Consider the following 11,195-nt stretch of genomic DNA (forward strand, 5'->3'; position numbering starts at 1 on the left):
ATGGCGACTTGCTCGGAGGATAGTACCAAATCGATTTCCAAATCCTCCGACGTTATTACCGTTTCATCGGGCGTCAGCATAGCTGTTGAGAGATGTCCATTATGCAGCAATTCAAGAAGAACCTTTTCATGTAAAAATTGTGTCGAGCAGGGTAACTTTACGCATTCCAGTGGCCGCAACCCCGAAAGGTAAGCAGTCGACATTTCGATTCCAAAGGCCCCAGCGATATCGATCACCGTCTTTTATATAGTTAAAAGAAAACCCGTTTCAAATTTGATCATTGTGTAATTATGGCGTATTTGGCTCTTTAAGGTACGCTGAAAAATTAGTGAGACTTCACAGAATGAAGAAAGAGCGGCTGAAACTACTAGAAAAGTGAGTATTAACTTCCGTGACTTCATAATTAAATTGGGGAACAATAGGGTGTACGTTATGCATGTCATGTATTTTGTTTACGGTAAGGTGTTCAAATCAGTGACGCAATACACCACACTCAGCTGGTCGTCAGCTGTTTGATATTTGCAGACAAATCTAATTTTCGCTGTTTTTACCATTTTAATGAGATAAAATAATTATCAATGCAGGGAACTTTGAATGAATACGTGGATATGCCACACATGTACACAAGTCACTGACTCATATCCAAATGGGGAAACAACGGTGATGTGTCATCATGTGTGCCCTCGAGTCAACAGATTGCATAGCTGTGTATATGTGTTTGTGGGGGAGGGGATTGTCATAAAGTCATGAAATTGTCATATAAAGTTTATCTTATTTTCTTTTCTGAAAACTCAACACTCTTCAAATTATACAAAAGTAACATTTTTGAAGTTTTACAAAAATGTAGAAATGGAAAGTACATGTAATTAGATTTATAAACACAAATACTTTAATATTTGTAAGTAGTTGCAGTTCAGTTTGTTTTGTTTTTACATTTTTTTTTCATATTAGCCCTACCACACTCTCCAAAGTGTTGTTATACAATGACAAATAGATATTGTTATCCATTATTTAAATCTATAGCTCTAGTACCCTCCACTCTAAGCCCACTACTTGTCATGCACTATGGAATCCAAGCATCAACTATAGTTCCCTTCACAATCACTTGAATATTTTATTGAGATTTACAAAGTAGCCTGTCTTCAGATTTTGAATGTAGATTCAAGTAAACATGTTTCAGATTCCTTTCAATCTCACATACAGTGTCATATGCCAGTTTTCTCATCAAGGTGAATACCATAGAGAAATCTTCTGAAATGTTGCATCACTATAAGAAATATCTACTCTAATGATAAAAGTTCCCGTTGTATTACAGAGTGTCCAAGGTCCTAGAGGGACAGGTGCAATATAACATAAAGGTAAGTAAATCAACATAAACATTATGAATATCAGAAGTAATATTTTTGTCAGCTGGAATTGCCAAAACTCCAATAACATCTCCAATAAACAGCTGCATCAGACATTTGTCTCTGAGACCATTGTGGTATTTTGGAATTTAAACTAAACTCAGTTCATTTAATATTTTATTTGTATAGCATTAAATTTTGAAGAAAATTTTTTGAAAGAGGTATTTGTTTATCTGTATTAAATAAAGTGTCACATAGGAGTGTCTTCCTGTTGATATTCCAGTATTAATGTAGGAAAGGGACAAATACAAAAAGAACTTCATGAATTTGTCCTAGTTAAGGGTGACCAAAGATCAAGGTCACTCAGGTTACAAGAAAGTCATAAAGAATGCAGCTGTTGCTATTTGACAAGGCAAAGCTATTGTAGACAAGTTTATTGTTGGAAGAAGTCATTAAAATATACAAATCCTGTTGTTTACATGTCTGTTCTGAAAATAGGTCAACTGTCCAAACCTACCCCAGTTTTATAACAAATTTCAGTTCCCAGAATTTCCTTGTTTTTATTTGTTACAGCAATCACGATAAAAGATGTCAGTATAGCTAGCTGTAGTGGTTTTTTTCATAGAAGTAAAATGAATATTTGACATAATTTATGTTGAGTGTTCTGCTTCAAAATGTGAACCCGATCATTATATAACTGTACTAGATATCTATATATTGCAGTCAATCAACTTGATTAGCCAGCCAGGCTTTCTTATTAGTCTGCCTGGTATGGCTATTGTTCACATGTACATATGTCACTGAGGTAGCAATCATTTTAGTATGAAAATATAAGGTAATTACTGTATGGTATGAGAACTATACTACCTATGTTGACCTGTTTGTTGATATGACCCATCCTCTGGTGAAAAGTCTAATAAACCTACAACCTGTTATTTAAATTCACAGCAGTTGTATGCTGTAACCTTTTGCACATGTCTATACTGTAAAATTAAAAATATCAACGTGACCCAATCTCAGTTAAAAATACAACAAATGATAAAAGTGATGATTTCATTTTAAACACATGTTCATTGAATACAAAGAATAAGTCATGACAATTTAAGAAAGCGTATTCATATTATTTGGGTGAATACTGGTGATTAGCTTCATGTGCAAATCAGTACTAGCGCTAAAAACTAATTGATATTCCTGTAGAAATGGGAGGTTACAGAAGTAAAACAGAAAACAGAACTCCTACAAAGTGCTATAGATGATGCTGTTAGAAGATGTGAACAAGGTGAGTGTGATAAAATTAGAATTTGAAGTAAAATATTGTGTGAACTGTGATGACATTATAGTACTTTACAATGACAACATGCTATTACTATAGATGATGTATGTTACAGGAATTGAAGGTCAGTGGAACAAAATTAGAATTGTATTTTATAACAGATACTACTGCATCAGGACAGACGAGGCCATGCAAATGAAAAACATTTAGAATTGACAAACATCAAATATATACAAAGAAAATAACGACAGCCTGTGTAAATCAGAATGTCATTACTCGAACTCTGTCACTCCTATGATCTTTATGGTTTTTTTTATGAATAATGCATATATATATATTATAGTAATGACAACTCAAGCAATAGATCTAAAATTTATGGAAAGTCAATCATGTTTTTTGCAATAATTTCAGAAATCTTGGTCAGTTACAAATTAAGGATACAATGGAAATCATCAGGAAAGTTCTCTTTATGCATAACAACAATTTTAAGTGCTTCTAATTTTTTAGCAATATATTTGCATCTCCAATGTTTATATTCACAGATAAAATTTGCCATTAGGTTTTATAATTGTTAACTTTGTACTTTCTATTCAATTTTTTGTGATGAGTGGATTTATATTTAAATTTTCAGATTCACATAAAATTACTGTTTAAAATGTATACTTCAACTTTTATAATAGTTAACCCTTTTGACTCTTTTAAAGAAATTTGTTACTGAAAATGGTTTACATTTGTAGGTAGACATAGACCCTATACTCTGTGGTTGATTAAGGACACAGTCTCTTTATGTCTATTAATGTTTGTTTAATATGTATGTTTCTTTATGTATACAGAGAGGCTAAGAGTCAAAGCTGAACAAGAACAGAGGGAAAGATATGAAATGAAAATCAAGATATTACAGGAGAAGATCAAAAAAGCTCTTAGATATATAGGTAAGACTTGATAACAATTACATTCTCAACAATAGTATCTATATGGGTCAGCAAAGGTCACAGGTCACCAGTGGTCAAGGCTATGCCATTGTGGATTTGCACACAGGTATCTTGTTTTTCTTTTATTGACAGATTAACTGATTAATTTGTCATATTGTTGTATAAAGTACAAGGTCTTGTGCAGAGTTGTGTGTCAGATATGAATTGGTGATGATAATAATCATAATAATCTTTATTTGCCCTAATATGAAATTCTGATATTCGTTGAATGATTGCCACAAAGCAACAGCCTAGTGTTGATGTGTTATAGCAGTGTTAGCATGTTGTAGTTAGAATCTATAGTCTTTGTAAACCAAAATAGATATTGTTTGATGTGTTCTGCATACATTGTCAAGGTTTTTATTGTCAATATTTTTTAACCAATATCATTATGGGTCATACTCATAGTAATAATAATAATAAAAATAATAACTTTATTTGCCATGTGCCAAAAATAGCATTGGAAATTTATTTTTCACACGAGCTCATTAGTGATAAGTGATAAAGTCAGTACTGTGAGAGGATATCCTGAAATTGAATGCAGAAAAACAACAAAAATGAACATAATTAACCAATTACTAGTTACAAAAATAATGGCAACAATGTAGAAAAATGGAGTTTTAACTTAGAGAATAGATGTATATTTATATTCACACTTAGGTGTTGGATTTATATGTTGAGGATAAGAATTTGTTAAACCCAGCTGACCAGTATCATCAATTATGAGTGTCCTGAGCAATTCAGTTTTCCAGCAAATTGAAAGTTGTAAGCCATTGTCAGAATTTATTTTATGATATGATGGCAAAGAACAAAAGTAAACATGATTAACCAAATGTGTATGGCAGGAAAGGGTTTGTTTTCAAACTAGGGAGTGGCAGGGTGAAGGGTAGAAACAGAGTTAGACTCCCTAGCGTTAACTTAAATCATCACCCAGGGGTGGCTGTTGTTCTGCACATGCCCTGCCACTGTCAGCAATTCCAGTATTAAAGCTAATTAATTTGTGGTAAATTGACGCCCCTGAATATCTACAGGTTTCATACCAATGTCATTGCAACTGACTACATACTATGATTAATCGGAAGTAACACAGTATGATTTACAGTGTTGTGTCTTTAGGGAAATCTTTCCAAATAAATAATACATGAAAACTATTCTAGTAAAGAATGCATATCTAAATAATTTGTTAGTACATTTGTACACATGTGTAAATAGAGCTAGGGAAATGAAGACACGAATTCAGTCCTGCTCTGATATTTACCCCAGTGGATACTTCTAAATTTACAGATGTATACATAGAACTGTATTTAAATAAATCGTGTCTGCTTTTCTGAGTCTGGATATAAACCAATGAATCATGTACTTCTGTCAGCAATGGCAGTATTGAATTTATATATACTTGTCTCATAAAAAGCTAAGTTGTATTGTTCACTTCACAGCTATATATCTGCATATAATAATGCTGTGCGCATCATGTATGTGTGTATGTATCTGAAAATTTGATTTAAATAAAATAATATTGTTTTTAAAATAGGGAAGTCTCATGCTTGACTATAATATAGGAATACCAGTACTACTCAACATTACAGCAGTAACACCAGTTTATACATTTGGCAACCAACACATTCGACTTCTTGATACAATTAATTTATGTTTGTGTAGGATTTGTATTTGTAAAGACATTCACGTAATTCAGTGAGGTAGATTTCATTCTGATCCTCTGATTAATAGTATCAGGTGGTAGGGATGGGATGGAATGGGGTGGGGGTATTTGGTCTTTGATCATCTCTGTGAAGTCAACCCTATACACACTGTTTACATGATTGCTTGTTCTAGTGTTGAATTTTACACAAACATATCTGTGTCACATGTGTGTCTATAATTTTCTCCACAGATCAAAGTAGACAACACCATAGTAAGAGTATAGACACCAAGGAACGCTTAGAAGATCAACTTTGTCTTATACGTAGGATAAGAATTGAAGAATTAATGAAATCAATATTTCGAGTCACTGAAGTGAAGGAAGCAGAGCCTGAAGAAGAAGGGTAAATTACAGTGCTTTAAAATCAACTCAGCTCTGAATAGTGCATACATGTGAAAAGAGTAAGCTACAGTTTAGGATCACAGATTACACTCAGTCATAAAGAGTATCATTTATGAATTAAGTGGAACAGTGATACTGCCAACATCACAATGATCAATGCTGGTTTATATTCAAATTTTAACAATGGGAAATATTGTATTGTTCATTTTTTTGTGTGTGAGTGATGTTTTGTGTGCTTCTTTTTGATGACAAATTTCATTTGTTGTACTTTCTGAAATGTGGCCATTCATATCATTCATTGTGACCATTCTATCCCAGAGACTTGGCTAGCTGATGCAACATCTTGGCTCATTTGATCTGGTGAATCATTGGACATTTTCAAGCTAGATAGCCTAGTCCCTAGGCTACTATTGTATTAAAAATTGTATATAGAAAAATTGTAAATAGAATTCTAGGCTACTATTGTACTACAATTGTCAACTCTAACAATAGACACAGATTGAAGAAGATAGAGAGATTTATAAACACTGACAAAACTAACAATGATAGTGTAATTTTAGAATGGAATAGAATTATAATACACTAGTATCATACAATATGTATTAAGAAGTCAGGTTGATAAATATCTGGTTTAATATTTTTATTTGTGATCAGATATAATATCCATTTTGTGAGAAGTCAGATTGATTTGGTTAAAATTTGATAAATGTGAGACTTCAAAGTGATTTAGTTTAAAATTTATACTTTTTAACTGTTGTGAAATCATGTGGTTTTATAAATATTGTGAGAGTAGCCTAATGTTGTACATCTTCTGTGTGATACTCTGTAGAGAGGCAGAAAGTGATAATGGTAATGGCCACAGTTTAACATCTAGTGCAGTCGTTGAGTTGACAGAGGCACAACACATGTCATACATTCATGGCAAGTGGGTTTACACTGGTAATCACAGTAAAACACAGTTTACAATTGTCACACCTGAAGCCACCTTACCAGGGGATGGAGAATACTCTGCATATACAGCATGGTGTAAGTATATCTTCATTTCACTTGTAACAAGAACAGTGTCTATGTTGTAAGATTAACACACACACACAGATCAAATCATATATTTCATTTGCAGCAGTAACAGCATCTCGATAATGTTGTTAGATAAACACAAGTTACATATCAAATGAGATATTTCACAAGTAAAATAAAAAGTGTTAATTTTATGATTGTTCAAATTGGCAGATGTAGTTGGGAGAAAATTCAAGTTTTGCAGAGATGTGACATTAAAGTTGAAATTGCGAGACTTTAACCTTTTCTGCATTTTTGACTTATGTACCCTGTACATGTTGAGGTCATGAGCCTCACTCCAAACTGAATATGAGTTACTCCATACCAGTACAATTTTGCAAAAGGTACATTGATATGTAAAGGCCAACATCAGACTGTCAACAAACGGAACCTGTTACAAACAAGGAAAGTATACAAATGAATTGGATTAATAACACTTGGCACAGCAGGTTGGAACAGCAGAGACTTGTATTACATTTCATGGTTTGATAAGAACAGTTTTATGGCCTCTTTATATGTGTATGAAATACCAGGGGAACTTTTAATTTGTTTGTGAAAGTTAACTATTATGTAAAGAGGCCATACAGCTGTTCTTATCAAATGATGAAATGTAATACAAGTCTCTGTACTTCCAACATGCCGTGCCAAGTGTTATTAATCCAATCCAGTTGTTTTTGCCTATTTGTATTAGGGTCCATTGTCCACTGTCTGATGTCGGCAGTTGTACATGTACTACTTGTCCAAGTGTACTACAGCCTCAATGCAGTGAAGGCTAATGTCATATATTTATTCATCAAGATACTATTCAAGATAAGGAAAAGAAATAGAAATAATACTGGATAATACTATGCTTTTCGTTATGCAGATGAAAGTACAAGGCCAGCAAGTCCAAACTCAGAGATGAGTCAGAGAAACCCAGGAAATGCTATGTCAGCTGCCTTATCATACACTACACAACTATTATCAGTACTAACATTTTATCTAGGAGTCAATCTACCAGAGAAGCTGTGTTACAGGTAACTATTCTGTGTTTTCTATCAGAATTGAAACGTGCGTCCATCATCACCTTTCTTACTTCTGTTCAATGAATATCTACTGGTGTAAAAATGATGGTCATTGAAAACACTTAATTGTATCAAGATTTTATCTGAATTACAACATGAGTCTGTGATATTGAAATAAATACAATTGAAACAACTGTTTTCATGAAAAATTTAATTACTTGATACATAGTATAATAGTGTAGTATTTAATACGTATACTAGAATAATACTAGAATATAGAACTAGAATACAAGAATTTGAGGGTATACCCTCAAATTCTTGTCTGGTATATGAGAACTAGAAAAGGGCACTGACCTCTAACTTTAGGTAGTAGTTACAAGGTTACAAGGGATTGGTGTTGAAATGTCTGATTGGGACACCAATAGGATGTCCTCTGAAACAAGCCCATCCTCTCCAAATAATGTCCAGAACTTATCCTGTATGTGGGTTTACTAGATGCCAGAAGTATGTATAGTAGGATTGCCTTATGTGAGGCTAATTTATATATTGCTGTATACGATGGTACTTGATGTGGAAGATTTTGTAACTATGCAAGTATCAGACATATCTTCTTCTGATGTCATACCAAATCTTTGTTTTTTTGCAGCAAGTTTTGTGGCAAGGAGCTATCACCTAAATCATTTTCCAGAGCTGTAGCTAAGCTGAACACTAACATTCTACATGTTTGCTTTACACAGGTACGTTATATCAATATTAATATTGAACTTAAACTTTGAAATGATGAAATATGAAGTTTATGATATTAGAAGTAATATAGATACTTTAACCAAGACTGTTTATTGATATCACTTGACCCACAGACTGTGGACCCAGAATGTTTAAATCCATCTCACACTCTACGGAATCTAATGATATGTCTCAATCCTCAAACCAGTCAACTTGGCAGGTGAGTAGTGTAAAACAACAAACTCATCATATATTCTCAGTTTTAAATGCTGATCAGTGATGTAGGACAAATACTGACAAGGAGAGACATGCATGAATGTTAAACATTTATGGACTAATCTCATATTTAACTGAACATGTGACTGGGTGCTATTATTCCAGTTTACTTACATTAAGTAGTTATTGAATACAACAACAGCTTGAGTTTCCAGTGTCAATCCATGTATGCATTTTGAGGAAACTATTGTTGATTCAAATAAGTGACTCCATTTCAGTTTTTCATGCACATGTGTAGCTTTAAGTTGAACTTTCAACTATCTGACTCCTTATCACATTTAAATGTAATAATATGTAAATGTCATATTTGCACTACTAAGTATATTTGATGCACCTTGACGATGTGTGATGTCTATTTTATGATGACATTGTTCAGGAGTGGACCATTTGAAGTCAATGCTGAATTAGTACAATCAGTTGAGGAATCACTTGTGCCGTATTATGGATACTCAGATGATAGTGACCATGACAGTTCTGGTGAAGATGACATTGACTTTGGACAAGACTGGGAAACAGTTTCAAGGCAACTTCTTGATGTGCCAACAAGAACAAGTGACACATACCTATCAACAACACCATCTCAAATGACACATCACGATTCTACACCGACAGCTTCTGCCAATCCAAGCACTGCTGGGGGTCTGATGTCATCAGCTGCTGCTTCTGTTGCATCTCTATGGCGTGCTGCAACAAGTACAACAGGACTATCTAGTCCAGCGACACCAGAGAAGAAGTCATGACATGGAATGGACTCTTTTAAATCACTTCTACAACTTGTTGTTTCTATGGCTATCTTTTGAGGTCTTCCAGAACCTTTTAAAGTGAGACATTTATTATGGAAGAATATACGTATGGGCTGGAAAGACCATTCAGTCGAACCATTTACTTTGGGCCAGTAACCATTTTATTTTAATTGACTTGTCAACTTTTTGGTGTACAGTTGTTAGATGTTATCTTTGTAAATACTATATGCTCACATATCCAGGGATAAATTAACACCATTCAGTTTGTACAGCATATGTTATTTCTTGTCATTAGAATTGTATATGATTGTTTGTTTGTTTGTTAAATGTCCACCAAGCTTAGCAAAGAAAACAAGTTTCCTATCGAAGGGACCAGGTAATTTTATTGCCAACACTTCATGCTGTGAGTTTTATGTAAGCTTTGCCGGTGCATGCATTTACAGTTTTTTAAAAAAAAATCCTTTTCTTCTGGTGCTTACATTCTCACTTATGCCATGTTTATAATTCTGTTTGTTCTATTCTGTGAAGCAGGCGTTGTGTATTCGGAAAATGACTAGAACTTGGGGAAGAATTCTCTGTAAATAGTCAAAAATGAATGTATTATATTGCGAATAAAGCAAGTTGTGCTTTGTACTGTAAAAGTGTGTCTTCATTCCAGTGGACAGTTATCATAATGTGTACAAATACTGATAACTTTGTTGTGTGTTGTAGGACTTGACGACAGCAGTTTCTTCTCTAAAAGTGCACTTTCGTTTCACTTGTCAGCTGTCACAGTCTGTACAACTGTTGGTAACTTTATTATGTGGTAGAATTTGATAGCAGTTTTGTCTGTAAAAATGTCTTTATTTCAAGACAAGTGTCTGGGGTAGTACAACTACTCTTAAACTTTCTTGTGCGTGGTAGGAAAGACTTCATAACAACACATTCATATATCACATTGTACAACTAGACTTTCACATAGCCAGCTTCTCGCACTGTTATCTTTATAAGGATGGCCATTTCTCTTTTATCTTGACCCAGTTGAATTTTTACACTGACACAAAAAGAAATGAAAAATACATGTCCTCTATGGTCAGATTGGAAGGAGAAAATGGCTAGATGGTGATGCCACAGCCTCCTGTATGTAACTTGAAATTATCAGTGTCAAATGGTATGCAATATTCTTTGATTACTACTAGAATTTCTAGAATTAACCAGAGGACATGCAGACTATTTTTTGTAAAGTATGAGTAATATGAATGAAAACCCCATCACACACACACACACACACACACACACACACACTTGCTTATCAGGATATTGTCTAGTTGAGCATAAAGTAGTCTGGTCCCCTGCCTCCTTCTGCCGCTGCTGGCGCTACACTCACTCACTTTTTCGTGAGTGTAGTGCCAGCAGCGGCAGAAAGGAGGCAGGGGACCAGACTAAAAATAAAGAAACCTTAATATTGAAGGTACCTGGGATGACTAAGATACACATCATTTAATGATGTTGGCATTTTGTGTGCGAGTATAAACTGAGACAACTCAGATACACATTGATTCAACGTCAGCTTTTTGTGTGAATGTATTTGGGACAATTCTAGATACACATGAATAGGTGATGTCAGTATTTTGTGTGTGAAGGTAACTGGGACAATTTAGATACACATGAATAGGTGATGTCAGCATCGTGTGAGTGGAAGATAAGTGTTCCAATGTAAGCTATGATACTGGAGACTATCTACTAAAAATAAAATTGACAACAGCCAAGTACAGTGCTA

At 34.1% G+C, this 11,195-nt stretch overlaps 1 protein-coding gene across 1 annotated transcript; it reads left to right on the forward strand.

Annotated features, from left to right (window-relative positions):
* On the forward strand, positions 1–10,069 carry LOC144453074 (beclin 1-associated autophagy-related key regulator-like). Its single transcript, XM_078144351.1, has 11 exons — positions 1–188; positions 313–375; positions 1,316–1,358; positions 2,544–2,625; positions 3,453–3,551; positions 5,482–5,632; positions 6,461–6,657; positions 7,553–7,703; positions 8,338–8,428; positions 8,552–8,637; positions 9,070–10,069. The coding sequence occupies exons 1-11, from the start codon at positions 1–3 to the stop codon at positions 9,431–9,433; spliced, it is 1,515 nt and encodes a 504-aa protein (XP_078000477.1). The 3' UTR covers positions 9,434–10,069.
* Positions 10,070–11,195: the final 1,126 nt, after the last annotated feature.

Source organism: Glandiceps talaboti, chromosome 2 (assembly GCF_964340395.1).
Source record: "Glandiceps talaboti chromosome 2, keGlaTala1.1, whole genome shotgun sequence".
NCBI classification, from domain to species: domain Eukaryota; kingdom Metazoa; phylum Hemichordata; class Enteropneusta; family Spengelidae; genus Glandiceps; species Glandiceps talaboti.

Bases quoted from the DNA above. Each gene is read 5' to 3' on its own strand.
- LOC144453074 (XM_078144351.1), top strand. From the start codon at position 1: ATGGCGACTTGCTCGGAGGATAGTACCAAATCGATTTCCAAATCCTCC. The intron at 2,626-3,452 runs GTGAGTGTGATA...TTATGTATACAG, and splicing joins TGTTAGAAGATGTGAACAAG to AGAGGCTAAGAGTCAAAGCT. The intron at 5,633-6,460 runs GTAAATTACAGT...GATACTCTGTAG, and splicing joins GCAGAGCCTGAAGAAGAAGG to AGAGGCAGAAAGTGATAATG.